Source organism: Coloeus monedula (assembly GCF_965178545.1).
Source record: "Coloeus monedula genome assembly, chromosome: 4".
Lineage (NCBI taxonomy): Eukaryota > Metazoa > Chordata > Aves > Passeriformes > Corvidae > Coloeus > Coloeus monedula.
This window is the reverse complement of record NC_138784.1, coordinates 3,292,689-3,308,144: the sequence shown is the minus strand read 5'-3', so window position 1 is coordinate 3,308,144 and position 15,456 is coordinate 3,292,689. Positions and strand designations below refer to the sequence as shown.

Sequence of the window (15,456 nt, the reverse complement as noted above, 5' to 3'; positions counted from 1 at the left end):
GGATTTTTCACTGCTTTATGTTCCCAAAACGCCAAGGCAGCTAATCAGTGCTCTGTGACCCCTGTTAATTGGGCTGTGTGAGAGAAAGGCAGCACTGGCAGGAGAAATCACACATACCTGTTACTTTGAACTGTCCTGTCATATTCCCTCTCCCTGCTTGCAGGAGCTCCAAGCACCCTTCTGTGAGCCAGGGCTGCTCTATTTTCATCACCATCCCCAGGATCAGCAGGAAGGGCCACAAGTGTTTCGTGCTGTGGCCCTGCCTCTAACACCTCAAAGTACAGGGAGGCAACAAAGAGGCATATTGCTGTTTCTCCTTCCGTGTGAGAAGGTGAAAGTCATTTTAGGTGAAGGAAACACAACCTGAAGGCACTGATGGCTCTTCTTTCATCTGTGCCCAGCTGCTCCTCACTGCCCTCACCTGCCTTGCTGTTTTCTCCCTCACCCTCCCCACCACAATGCCAGAAAGGAGCGAGCAGATGCCCAGCATCCATCTCCCCATCCCAAGAGACCAGCAGCTTAACATGGCCAAGTGAGCCAGGGAAAGAGATTGGTGTGAAGATGTGAAACATTGGAGGAAAAAGGGGTTGGATTTGCCAAGCCTGGTGGATTATGCAGTTCTTGGAGGATGAGGAAGACACATATGGTTAACTAGATGCATGCTGGGTGCAGGGGCCTGCATATGTTTTTTAGGTAGGAGCAAGGGCTGCTTGTGTGTTTTTGTTGCTTGGTTAAGGAAAGGAAGAAATAGGAATATGAGTCTCAGTGAAACCAGAGCAGCCAGAAACATCCCAAACAACAGCTGAAGGTACATGGTACCACAGGAAGAGAAAACCCTGGGGGCAAAGGGGATAGGCAGGAGGATACAAACACTGCCCAGACAGATTCAGGGAATATTAATGGGACTAAAATAAAATGTATTTATCTTCCAATGCTAGTTCAACCCCTCCTTCAAACTCAGTGAGTCTTTGCACAATCTCCATCAAGGGATGACTTGTGCTCTCAATACATGCAGGGTTTTGGACAGAGAAGCAGGAACTCCACCCCCCACTACTGATGCTGCAATTTGAGTGAAAACTGGTAAGGACGAATCAATGAGTTGGATAACTGGATTAAAACAGGAAAAGTCATTCTGCTAAAAGATTCAGAAACATCATTATGTTGAGCAAAAAGTATTGCTACATGTATTTGTGAAAACATGAATTAATGTAGCATTAGATGAACAGAAAGGATTATTTACCTTGAATGAATAGAAAGAGAAGGCAATTTCAGACAGTATTAAAAACTGTCTTGTCCCTTAATTACACCTGCATAAATACAATAAATTAAGAGTGATGATGCTATTTTCCATGAGCATTGTTGTTTTTGACTCAGGGTGAGCATGTTCACACCAAAGGTGTGTTTAAACACACCTGCTCGGCTTTGCTGACACACTAACCCCACAGATACTCTGCACTTCACAGTTTATTCCATTTTACCTTTAGGGTACTGCCCTGAACGCATTAGTCAAAGGGTGCAGTAACAAATCAATTGCATTCAGTGTGATATACAGCCCATGAAAGCAGCTAGGGCAGCTTTAAACTCCAAAAGCAAAACAGCTCTGTAATCAGTCACTGACATGCATTTTCAACCATCATGTTGGAACTTGCACTACAGCTCCAGCATGGAGGAAGGCCTGAAAATAGAGACCTCAGTTCCCTGGGATAGGGCTGAAATGGTAAAATACTGTGTGCCTGGAAATAGATAGGAACTTCCAGAAAACTCCCGGTGAGAAGGTTGGTCAGACATCCTGCCTGTCTGAATGGGAAGGAAACTTCAGTGTCTGTCAAGAAGTAAGAGCTTCCTGCTTCTTTAGTGGGGTTGCACTGAACAGTTCAGCAGCCAAAGAGGAGACAAGCTGAGTGTCCCCAGAAGGGTCAGCTACTCTTTTGCTGCCTTGAGGAATCAATCTGTTGAGCCAAGGGAGCCCAAGAAAGAGGCAATATCAGTTTCTAAAGCTTTACCCAGCGAGGGAGGCACAGCAGGTACTAGATTAGGGTGGTACCACTGCTGATGCCATCAAATTTTATGTCTGAGGTGCAAAGGGCCAAGGAGAGAAGTTATCTCACGCCATCACCTATGATAAATTAACAAAAGAACTGAAAATGCCTATTACACCTAAAAAGCTTTGCCACATGATTCTGCAAGAACACACAATGGAGATGTCTAAGTGTAGTCCATCTCTTGCCATGTGATGACATTGATCTTGGCTGGGGAAGAGCAGGGAAAATGGCTTTCATTAAGCAATGAATTCCCTGGCATGCTAGTGAATAGGCTTGGAGAGCTGAGGAGAGCTGGAGCCAAACACTTCCCTATCCAGCAAGATCTATCACTGCAGCCTGACTGGGAATATGAATTTTTCCCTCAGAACACGTTCAGAACAAGAGACAAGAACCTCCTGAGACCCCAAAGGGCAGAGAACTCTGTCATGTTCAAAACCAGAAAGTGAGTGACTGAGACCAGTGGCCAAGGCAGAATGGCAGGAGGTGGAAACGAGGTCCTGAGTCCCAGAGCCAACACCAGGCTGTGTGCTTAAGGCACAGGACATACACTGGTACCAAAGGATGGGAAGATAATTGCAAAGAGAGGTTTTCATGACAGGTCAGCGGTACTGGTGCACAAGACAGAGGTGCAGAGTAAGACTGAAGGAAGAATGGACTGACCTGCAGACCTCAGCTGGTCCCCTGGTGAAATTTAAGATCACCAAGAGAAGATTAAGCCACGCTGATGCCAAACTGGAGATTTTACAGGAACATCAGCACGCTGGATGACAGACTTAACGGTATCAGTAAATTATGCCACTTTTTGGATGCAACAGAAAAACAAAGAACCTGGGTTCTCCACAGAGCAATACAGTAAATCCAAGACACAGCAGCTCCTAGGGTCAGTTTTAGAGCTCAAAAAGCAATTCCTGGGCCTGAACACAAAACCATCGGACCTGGACATTTCTGCAAACAATTTAGCAAAGCAAGATATCTTTCTCCCCAACAGACAGATAGGAAGCCAGATTTTTTGTCAGCCTTGTGAAGAAAGTCAAAGGCAGGAGTGTCCCTTGGCAGCATGAAATGCTGAATCTGAAAGGCCCTGGTCAGCAGGTGGACATCCTCCAGTCTCCACATGGATGGATGCCTCCCAGCACCCCTCAGGAATTCGGAGTGCTGCATTCTTTTCCTATTTCTTCCCCAAGGCTTATCAGACACTGAGGATGGGAATCGCTCACAGGCAAAGCGATCACACAGCCAGGACTGCGTTTAAAGCCCGGGGGCTTCTGCATTGCTTCTATGTCAAGTACCTTCGGCTTTGAATAACAAAAGGCAATCTCTTGAAGGATCAAAACAGAAAACAAAAAGAACCAGTGTTAGAACTATTAACTAACCCAAGAACTAGTTACAGGTTGTTTAATGGAAAAAAAAGAGAGGGAGAGATCTGAGTGCTCAAAAAGGAATGAACAAGTTCCTTCGGGGAAGACAGCTGGGGGGGATTTGGGTAACACTGTCGAGGGACGAGAGGCATGGCAAGATGCAGGCTGCTGGCTACTGCTTTGAGGGGTTCTGCTGAGGCAGACTTCGGTTCCTGCACGATGGGTACACAGCCAGCACATACTGATCTGACCTGGAAAAGTGCAGGGAGGGATGCTGGTGGCCACACAGACAAATGAAGTGTGAGAATGGCTGCTGCACTCCCCGTTCTTGCCACGCGCCGCTTCCTGTGCACACTTGTGACTTTTAAAGCATGGATTTTTCCCCCTTGTTTAGTGTCCTGTTCTGTGTGACCTCGACAGCCAACCACACAAGGTATGTCCCAACAAGAAGCCACTCTGGACGTGATGAAACGAAGATCAAGCCATAGTAGTCTCTGTCTCAGGAGGGATGAACACAGTCTTCTGGATGGTCCAGAATAAAGGAATGTACCCACAGCCCAAATTTCACCTTGTGACTGAACAGCAAGGGCTTTGGTTTTTCTGCAATGATAATTCACTTCTCCCATCAATGACCTTCACCTGCATCTAGCCAGGCTTCAATAGGTACTTGTCAATTTTAAGCCACAGGCCTCTTTCTTTCTACTACCGTTATTTGATTCTTTTTGAGGAGAAGCAGATCAACCCTTGGGAGCTGGAGCTGATTAACTTACAAAAGACCCAAATACATCTCCTATATTCTGAAGGAGCAAATAGGAATGGGGCTTACCGTGCTCCACATTCAGACTGGAAGAGGATCATTACTTACTATTCATTCCTGGATCCTTGAAGAACAAGTGAAGCCAGCTTAATGCTGCATTGTTCATTCCTAGTGCCCATCAACAGAAAGCATGCTCCCAATTCATTGCCACAAGGAAAGACAAGAGTGTTGCTGTGCCATAAGCACTTCTGATTGTTTGGGGGCTGCAGAGAGGACCTTAGGGTATTGCAGTGATGATGAACACTGTGGGGAAGAAGCTGGAGTTATTGTCTTGATGATGATGGGGAAATAGGACACATGCGTATATTACAGCACAAATCCATGTGAAACAAGCCCTTATGTGCCTTGCTACTCATAGAAAAATACACTTAATGTCAGAGAAAAGAGTCCCCTGTGAGGCACAAAATACCTAGCGTGGAGTTGCCTTGAAGCAAATAAGCTTAGCAAATTTATTTCTTAGAACCAGCCCCACACATTATAAGTTTCTGGAGACCACGGATAAACCCAAGTTTTTACAGATGAATAGGTCCTAAAGAATCACTTTTGGGATTTGTTTCAGAACAGATCTTTCTTTTCTCTGAAGTTGAAACCATAACCACTACACTGGTTGAGCCAAAAAGAAACTAAGGAAGGCTGGAAGGTAAAATGGGAGGAAAAGTAAAAGCATAGGTGACTTAGAAGAGAGACTGACATGACACACCACATTATCACAGTGGCCTAGCAGCTGCTCATCAAGTCCACTGAGGCTGAAAGGCTCCAAAAAAATGACTTCAGATCTTCTCCAATATTCACCCTTGGACTAAACATTGGTTTCTGAGCTTGGATGAGGTGCTGGGAAGGGGCCTGCAAAACCAACTGTGCTGGAACAAAAATCCTCCACCAGTGTTTTGGAGCATCACTGCAAGTCTCAAAAGTGAGGGCAAACGTTTCATATCGGGTGAACTTCCACACCCCATCTGTCTCTCTCCACAATTCTTTGCCTTCTTCCTTGAAAGGAGAAGATATTTTCACTTGCCTTCTCAGTTTCTGTTTTCATCATTGCTTTCTTCCTCCTCTCCAGAGTACTTGGTTTGCAACACCAAGAACTTATAAATACAGCTGCCGCTTTCATATTTCATGCTCTGACATTGGCATGATGACATCACTGCAGTCTCCAAGACCCTTTGCTGACTGTTCTCTATTCCTCCTTTGAAGTTTAGCCACCTATTCCTCCCTGTCAGTGTTTTGCATAACTCCCTCTCCCCAGCAATCCAATCTGTTTGTCTGTCATCCATCTGCCCTGACAATAACAGCACAGCTTTTCCTCTTTTTCTTCCACCGTTTTCAGTCCTTATTCTCCACCACATCTATGGAATAGCACTTCCAGAACATGCTACCAACTCTTCTTCAAATTCTTCTTTAAAGATTCATTTTATCCATCTGAGAATCAAAGACATTTACTTAGCTTTAGTTATATTTCAACTCTATAATTTTATTCCACTGTGCTTCTCATTAATCTCTGAATGACCGTGTTATTTTACTGCTGTAATCTCATCCTTCCTTTCCCAACACCTGCCAGCTGCTTCATTTTCACTTTTTACCCTTTAAAAGGCTCACCTTGCATAGCTTGGCTATTATTATAATAAATATTAAAATTAGATTCAAGATGAGCAATGTAGCCACTTCATCTCCCCTGCCCCCTCACGGTATCTCCTGTGCCGATGATACCGGCTTGATTCCAGAGGCCATCCACCAATATCCATGATGTATGCAAGGCAGCACTTGTTAAAAGTCAGACTGTAAATAATGCTGATCTTGTTGATATTCACTTGGCATTCATGAATATGATTCTGAGTTACTGAGGTGCTTTGTGGCTGGGCCATGGAAGCAGTTGTTATAACCAAAGTCACTGGCTCAACTGCAAGAGCCCAGCTGTTAAAACTCTTTCCAAAGGAGGTGGGCATGAGGTCTGCTGTGACTGAGCCTAGGCTGGCTGCCCCAGAGGTTATGGCATGGACTGAAGTGGTGAATTCATTCAGACCAGTGTTAGTAGCCTGGCTTAGCTATTCCCACAGCCTAGTTCACACAGTATCCACGAGACTGAAATCTTGGCACTGGTTTGCCAGCTATTCCTGTTGACCTGCCACTTTATCCCCTACCAGACACTGACAAACAGCACTTCTGCAAGGACACAGCTCATGTAGGCACATGCATAAGGGTGATTTCAAGATGTTAAGCATTTTACTGAGGTCTCTTTTACCACAGTATGAGAGCTGGGGTAACCCCCAAAGTACCTGTAAGGACACAGTCCACTCGGAATAAAGGACAGGGATGGACAAAACGACAAAGCAGAAGGAAGAAGCAAAATACCCAGAGCTATTAAGCAGAGTCCCCAGAAACAGGCATTGTGCCTCAGTAGGTTGAAAGATTTCATATTGTCTCTCTCTCCTTCTGATGAAAGCTCAAACAAGTGATTATGGAACGAGTGTTAGAAAATACACAGAACACCAAGTTCTCTTGACTGGCAGCTCAACAAGTAGGAAATGCAGATCTTCAGATGCCATACTGTGAGTGCTTCCCAATGCCACCACTAAGGATAGGAAAGAAATAATTAAGACAACTGTGGGGAAGGGAAGAGGAGTTAAGGAATATCCTCTTATTATCCCCATTAGAACAAACCAGGTGCAAACTACAAGTCAAAGACTCCCAGGAGAGTTTACGGATTCCAAAAGAGCTTAAGGTGGGTGCAAAACCCATGATCCGCTTGGGAAGAAAAAAATTCCAATGTATTAGGGAAGAAACAACAAGAAAAAAACAACTGAGGCTCCTAAGGAAGCAAATCCCCTCTGGTGCCACAGAAGTCAGTTAGAGAGTTTTCAGCCACAGTGATGGAGAAATCTCCTGAGGTGTAAAAAAGAAAAGAATCTCATGGGGCATAGGAAAAAAAAAGGCAAGAGATAATGTTTTTCTTCCTCCTCACCTTGTGGCCTTTGTGCCTGTTGAAAAAATAAAACATAAGAGAAAGCAGATAAGATGTTTTTTGAGACAAAGTAGCAGCACACAAAATGCCTCCCAATAAGAAATACGATAAAGTTACTGAAACATTTTATGCCATCATACTAGAAAAACAGCAAAAGTGCAATAACAGAACACTGAAGAACGAGTTTCACCCAAAGAAAAGCTGAACAGCAGGAGCTTTTCTGGAATATTTTAGTTTACTGTAGACATCCATGCCACACCATCACTTCTTACTTAAAAACAGCTGCAGAAGGCTCCTGCTGCGGCCGCTGCCGTTAGCTGAAGCTCTGATCTTCCTGTCTTCATACAAGTCATCAAGTCACATTTCCTGCTGGAATTAAAGTGGCAGCCCCTAGGGACTATGCAGCTACCCAATTTATATCAGAGAAAATCTGAAGCAAGCACCAGGATTTTTTCAAACTGCTTAATTTTTTAATTTTTTTTTTTTTTTTTTTTTTTTTTGGTAACCCCAAATTCTAATAAGAGTTTTTCCAGGCATTTGCCTTTTGAAGCAATTAAAAGAAAACATGGACATTCTAAAACCTGTGTAAAAAAGCTGGGAGCAGGAAAAACCTGTGGGCAATCTCACTGGCATCAAACCAAGGCATGCCTGAGGTACCTATTGCACCCATAGTAGTTACATACAGATGGTACAGATGGTCTATGCAGACTATGAGGGGTATTTATAAAACAACAAAAGCTGCAGATCATGACACACAAGTATTTTGGCTCAGTAAAAAGAGGAGAGCAACGGGGAAACTGTCCTGGCCAAGTGCTCAAACCACCCGGTGCCAGGCAAGGACAGCTACAGGGTCATTGCTAAAGATGCAGAAGTGCAGGCAACTGGTTTTTGTTCTGTACTTCTACAGTATTTAACACAGCAAGAATAAGGTCAATGGAGTGTTCCTAACAGCTATGATAGGTTATGACAAATAAGAGTTTGGAGAAGATCACGTAGCATCCCATTAAGTAGTCTCTGTAGTTAAACACAGATATCCGTAACTCAAAGAAAGTCTTACATTACCAGACATTCAACACTCCTTAGCCATCAAGCAAGGGTAAAAAGCAGTCTCCCTTCTGTATGTGATTCTTTTTTTTTTTCCAAAACGTTTGTCATAAATAATATCAAAACCAAGGCAAAGTTGCTCTACTTCAAAACCAAGGATCATAGAACCCTACAAAAGTATTAATCTCTTTTTTTTTTTTCAAAGAATGAAAAGCAAATCAAACTAGAGCATGTTAAATTGAGCATTAGAAGGGCTCTCAGCCACTTCCAAAATTACTTGAGAGCACATTATAATTAGGAAAGGTATGTGACAGTTTTATACCCCTCTATGATGCATGATTAAAGCCAGGCAGCCCAGCTCTGCCACAAGTCCTGCATGCCGTCAAAACAGATGTGACAAGAACTGCAAGCTGCTCCCAGCCAGACTGTGAGAAAGCAGAGGCAGATAACATTTTGGCCATCAAAGATGTAAGACCTGATAAAAAACTAATTAAACCTCGAAACCCCTCAGAGAAGTAGGCAAACTGAGGTTTTAGGAAGCATCCTGTGCTTCAGCCGCAGTGCCCCAGCCTGAGAACAAGCATGAGAACAAGCTCCTGCCTTTCTCTCTGAGGTGCAGCAGGGAACAAAAGTGTACAGCCTCGATGTTAACAGCTCCCAGCCTCAGCACGAGGATGCAGGGCACAAACGACTGGAGAGATGCCACAGGAACAGCACCAGGATGATCTGTGACACCGCTGATTTTTCCCACCCAAGACAGATAGCTCTTATCTGTATGCAACAGAGAAGTAGGGAGTCCTGGGCCACTGTGAAAAGCCCTCTAAACTCCACACAAATTCTGGCTCTTACATTTGCAGGTCTTTGTCTGCTGAGCACTCAAAAAATTGATTAGAGGCTCAGCTCCTTACCACTAACTGCAGAAAAACAAGGTACAGCAGTGAAGCTGTGCAGCAGCCAAGACCTATGCCTCTTGAACTGGGGTTAGAGGGGAAAAAGGTGTTGGAAAGCAACATGTAAGGAACCTGGAGAATTTTATGCTTTTGGATGAATATTCCACAGTTGGTTTTAAGTGTAAAACAGTGTGGCAAGTTTGTTTCTGAGAAGTATATCCAAGCCATCATGTTTATTCTTATTTACCTACATATTTTCATATTTAGACTACATCTTAATGCTTGCTTCTTCCTTCGTGACATCCCTCTGCACACAGCACCTTTCCCTGTGTTTCCAGGTAGCCTCCCCCACTGCTTCCTCTGCAGTGCTTCAGAGCTCATCTCTCTGACATCCCAGCAGCTTCAGGCAGTTTTCCTGATATATTCCCTAAGCCGTTCCCACTGCACTGCTCCTGTTGTGCCCTCTTCCCCATCTCCTCCACCTCGTTATCCCCATGGCCACGAGGTAATAACCCCCTTCTGCAGGAGGCGCTGCAGAAATGGTGCCACTGGTTTCTCCTTCAGGCACCTCACGCTTTCCCCAGCACGACTGTTTGGGTGAGATGTAAGTTCTCACAATTTCACTACGTGGCTTCACACTCCTGTGTTTCCCAGGGCACCTCTGGTGTGTGGAGGGACACACAGCTGCCTGTGGTACCTGCCTGTGCTGCATGTGCACCCTGGCCAGGCTGCCAGAGCCATCCTCGGGTTACCAGCTCTTCCCCCTGTGACAGCATTACCTCCTCACAGATTCTGCATCTCAAAGATACTCAAAGCTGTACTTGCACAGGCACAAGCCTGGACCTACATGCAGCGCTGAACAACTACACACTGTTCAGCTGCCATGTATGTGTGACCTTCCCCAGACAGACAGACAGACAGACAACTTGCCAGTGCCCAGCGACTCACCCATGATTCATCCCTGAATTCTCCTAGTAAAAAGAGTTGCAAATGGGGAGGCAATTACACAATGCAATCACTAAGTGGACACTCTCAGATCTGGAGAGTTTTGGAGAACCTCACAATGTGGAATTCATTAATTTTATCAAAGAGAAATCTGCTGCTGCTGCTACAAGGGTGAGCTGGTTCAGGTGGGCAAAACACTTAAGCCACTACTTTCTGATGGTGTTGGTATGAAGAAATAAACTTGCTGCATGTACAAACAGGTATATATTGCTCTGTGGCTATTTTGATGAAGAGGATACACATGACTGTGGTCCCTTTACAATCAATCTTCTCAGCACATCAGTTTTGTTTGGAGGCAGTAAATGCAGTGCAGCTGCCTGCTTCAGCTCCTGATACCCACTGATGCTGAATGTCTATGCAGCAATGCAAGAGAAATTAATTAAGTGGCGTGTATATACACATAAACTATATAAATTTTGTTGAACTTAATCAGTTTATTAGAAATAGAGCTTTCAATGCAAGCACCTATGGCTATGCCTATGCACCAGCCTAAGCCTCTCCACAACAGGGGGATCTTAGGGAGCAGGATTACTTCCAAGCAACTGCATGTGTTGCCAAGCCGTCTTTGTCCCCACAATTATGCTTTGCTATTAACATGATTCACAAAAGAACAAATCAAATACACTGCATCAAGCCTTCGCTATCACTGGAAGCACATTTTGCTGTGCGAGCGGCAGTCCTCTAAAGAGCGATGTTCTGCAGATGTCTCCATTTGGGAGGCTGCTTTAGTGGACACTAACAAAGTGTCTCTGGATGTCAAAACTTCAAGAGAGCATGTCAAATCACTTTCTAACATCCTGCAGCTGAAGCGATTCCAATACTCCTTTTATTTCTAAGAAAATAATCATAGCTGTCCCTTTGTAAAGCAACGGGATCTTTCATGCAAGTGAGGTGTGTGCAGAGCAGCAAGTTTTATGCTATGCAATACATATAAATGTTGAAAACATATGTGATGATTTAATATCACTGATTTGACCAAGCAGAGTGCAGAGCACAACAGCAGACGTGAATGTTCACTGTGTGCACAAGTGCTACGGCAGAGCATCAAACACAGTTTTGCACGGCATCCGAACAAAGGAGTTTGCTTAACGGGTCTGTACAATTAAAAGCCTACATCTCGACCCAAGAGAACTGGAATTCCCTTCCACTCGGTGAAGCATCTGGCCTGATTGCTGGTGGCTGCTGATCACTGCCATGTCATCACTCTAAAGCCGTGAAACATCCCCGCCACCGTGTTAATTAGCTCCCCGTGCAAAGTGCTTAAGCCATAGAGCGAGGTTACTCACGTGATGTCTCTGCGCTGATAGCAACCTTGAAGAAGGCAAGCGATCAGGTCGCTGATAAACTCCACATCATCCCTGTGAAGAGCAGCTTCCAGTTCCTAGTGAGCAGAAAGGAGAGAGAGAAAAAAAATCCAACCATTAAACTAATTCCTTAGCTTTTCCTGCTAGCTCCAAAAGGACCCAAACAGCCTCACGTATGTGTACAGCAGCAGAGCACACACGGGGTAAACTGACCTTCCTCGTCATTAAAAATACTGCTTCTACCACCTCTTCATTGCAAGAGTTTATGGGAAGACCTTGAAAGGCTTTTACTGAATGTCACTCTCCAGCCAGAAGACAAATGCTTATGTCTGGATGCAGAAAAATAGGGTTCAGTGAGGTTGAGATCCACTACAGCCTAATAAGAAAGGCACGATTTCTCCCATGTTCAACTGATGGACAGGAATCAACACTTTCATTCTCCTGCTTTACTTCCACTCACTAAGGCTGGTGAGCTCAATTTAAAATATGTGCTCGGAAAGCAGGGCCCTAAAAGCCACTTATGCCCAGAAATAGCAGTTTCAGATGGATTGCCAGAAATGGCTGAGAGCCAGTGAGCAAATGCCTCAAAGAAATGCAGGCATTTTGATTACTTAACTTATTTCTCATTGGGTTACTTTTTTTTCCAACTCCAGTAAGAGAGAAAGAAAGGATGGAGGGATGTCAGATTTCGTGACCCAAGATCTCAATCCTCAGTGGAGGGTAGCACAGCTTATTTCAGCAGAGTGGAGTTCACAACGATGTGAGGCAAAAACTGATCCACAAAAAGGATAAACTCCTGCAAGTTATTATGAATTTTGCACACATTGTGAGAAATATCTTTTTTTCAGCTAGCCGTTTCGAGCTTTATTCTCCAAATATTATTTGGTTAATTACAGTTTTATTTGTATGCCAGAAAATTATTCACAGTAAGAAAAATCCACTTTCTATAAGACTTATCATCACTAGCATACAGCACTTAACAAGATTTAATATGGATAAACAATATAGGCATAAGAAGCTATTCTTTCTGGGTCTCAGAGTAAATAATGGATTGAATACAAATTCCTACTTGAATGTTACTCAACAGACTGTTACACAAATAGCTAAGCTAATGGCTACAGAATAAAGGTTAATGGCCAGAGAATAAAGGATAAATGTTTTGGCACTTACCCAATAAAGAAGAGAAAGTGCTTTTTTATTAGACCGTAGTAACTGCAGTAATAAAATTATTGATAACAGATTGCAGCTTAAACGCCGCTTGTAGTTTTTTATTGGAAATGTATTAATGGCATATTTTCATTATCAACACTGCTCTTATTTACCTTCTGTGCAACATCCAAAGTGCTTCAGGAGAGGAAGCCTGACACCTGCCCTGTGAAGAATGTACTAAACACATCTATTACATGTGGAAACTGGAGGTAAGGAAAGGGCAGTGTGCAGCCAAAGCCTGATGCAGCGCCCCTGCCACAGAGCTAGGGAAAGAACCAGGAATCTCTGTTCTCTGCCTCTAGGTGAGCACCCTGCTTAATGACTAGTTAATACAAAAAACTACAGTTGCTGCTTGCCATCCCTTGGAGAGAGTGATATTTTTGTTGTATAAATAGTAATCACGCTATATAAATAGTAATTACTGACTGAATTCACTTGGAATCACGGAATGTCCCGAGTTGGAAGGGACCTACAAGGACTGAGTCCAGCTCCTGGCCCTGGCCCTACTTACCACTTGATAAGTGGTTAGTGTTTTAGAGGTGTTGACTTACTTTATTTGTAAAATATTTTTGTGGACATATGCCTTCCATAAATACCCCTGGGGGAGAGGGGAGGAGGGAGCACCTAAAGTATGTGATACTCTAAACCATCCCAGGTGTGTTACCACATTACCACAATAAACTTGCAGCTTGTGAAAAATGACATGTTAGAACCCAGAATGATGGGCAGGGGGAAAGTCAGCCTCCAGGATGCCTCCCTGCATTCAGCCTCTCCCTCATCCACATACACTTGTGCATTAAAGCTGTCAGTCAGCAGTCTGCCCCTGCCAGGATGTGACAGCCTTTTGTATGAAGGAATATTTAAACTGCTTCCCGTGAGCCCTTTCAGCCTGCTGTTTGACTAACACTCCTTAAGCAGTGGCCACAACTGCCTCAGATAGCCCCTATCTGCTGCCATTGTTTTCCAGGCCCCAGAGTGACCTTTACATTTCTGGAGTTGGCAGGTCACCCCAGGAGCAGGGGGACATTCCTGGGACACTGGGCAAGATGCCATCTCCTGGGCAGGGACTAAAACACCTGGCTGGGTTGTTCCCCCCCCCCTCCTGCTGCTTTCTCTGTCCCAGATGGATACTCCTTGTCCTTGTCCTCATGGCAGGGGTAGCACCAATCTGGGGACCCGACCCAGACCCAGATGGATCTCACAGCCACTGGATGAAGAGGGCTCTGGGCATGCAGGCCAATGTGGGGCAGGGTGCAGGGTTCCAGTGCCACACTGGGGTAAGGGGCTCTGGAACAAGCCAAGATTAATCAGCACACACATAACATGGGGCTAATGAAGGTCCATCCCTGGCAGGCGTGAGGCTGTTGGTGCTTCTGTAGAAAGACTCTTGCACTGTGCTCCCCAATGCCATGGGTGCTTCCTGGAGCCCATCCTGATCCTCTGGTCCCTGCCAACAGTAATGCTCAGTGCCAGAATGCTACAGCAAAGGCACAGTCCAAGTATTACCATGATAATTTGCCTTGGAGAAAAGATATTGACATTGTCCTGTAAAGTTTATGTCTACATTTTTGCTATTGCTGCTTGCGACAGAAGGGTAAGAGCGGTGAGAGGAACCTGATGGATGAACACAGGGCTTGAACAATGAATCCAGGGTTGGGTCCATCAGCCCTGTTTCACTGAATGTCATAATTTTCTATTCCATGGGATTCTCTGGCTTCATGTCCCAAAACACCTAAATCCTAGACTCTTCCCACACACCCAGAATGCTGTGGGAATGACAGACACACCAGGAAGATGTGATGCAAATCGTAACATCTCAGGAACAGGAACAAAGAGTTAGTATCCCCTCAGGTTTTCACCTAATGCTTCTGCTCACATTTTGCAGGAGGATTTTTCCAGCCCTCTCCTCCAACAAGGGACAGCTAGCAAAGCAGCACGGTGCTTGAGCGGCACATCTGAACAGAGGGAGGGCTGAAGTGATGCCAGAGACTCTCGGGAAAAAGAGGCCACTAAAACCCCCCTGGTCCTAAGGGCAAACTCTGCCCCAGTCACCCATCCCCACACTCCTCCAGCCTGGCCAGGAGGAGCGGCTCAGCTTCCTCCCCGCCACCATCCTCCCCACGCCTCCAATCCTTTTGTTTTTCCCCTTTTCTCTTTGAGCACTGAGCTGTGAGCACAGAAATCTGAACCTTGCCAAAACGCTTTGGGGACAGCACAGAAAGGAAACAGAAGAGGCAGCAAATCAGCAGAGGAAAAGGGGGGGACACACATCTCCTCCTCCTCCTCTAGCTGGAGAGAGCAACAGACAGGAGAAAAGCAGGATTCTCCCCCTCTCCAGCTGGCGTCACACCTCATTAGGGAAAAGCCTGTTTAACGTCTTTCCCTCCCCCCAGCCCGGTACTAAATCCCCCCTGAGTCAGGCAAGGACTGTTGGGAAGAGGCAGTTGCCAGAGCAAGGGTGGGAGCAAGGGTGGCCACCTCTCCCAGGAGAGGCACTGGCCCAAAGCAGGGTTAGCGGGGCGGGTGAGAGGCACCAACCCATCCCTCCCCACTCCCTGGGAAAGCGGACCGGGACAGAAGGGCTGGTACCCCAGTCCTGCTGCCGGCCCCACACCCGGCTCCCGGGCAGGTACGACTAACCCCACCGGCTGGGGGCCCGAAACAAATGGTGCTTTGGATGCCTTTTTGCTATCTGCCCAGATTTTTGAAAGGGAGGACGGTCAACTTTCCCGAGAAATGTAAACAAATGAGTCCACAACAGCAACACCACTGTCACCAAGCCAGCGTGGGGTGACGGCGGGGCTGCTGCACGCGCTGCTTTTTGAGCA

The 15,456-nt window shown here is 45.3% G+C and overlaps 1 protein-coding gene across 2 annotated transcripts in view; it reads right to left on the bottom strand.

Annotated features, from left to right (window-relative positions):
* CECR2 (CECR2 histone acetyl-lysine reader) overlaps window positions 1-15,456 on the bottom strand; it is a 93,702-nt gene that overhangs the window by 32,544 nt on the left and 45,702 nt on the right. For both annotated transcript variants that reach the window (XM_082281019.1, XM_082281020.1), the window contains exon 2: window positions 11,402-11,496. In XM_082281019.1, coding sequence (XP_082137145.1) covers window positions 11,402-11,496 — 95 coding nt within the window. The remainder of the gene's footprint in view (window positions 1-11,401; window positions 11,497-15,456) is intronic.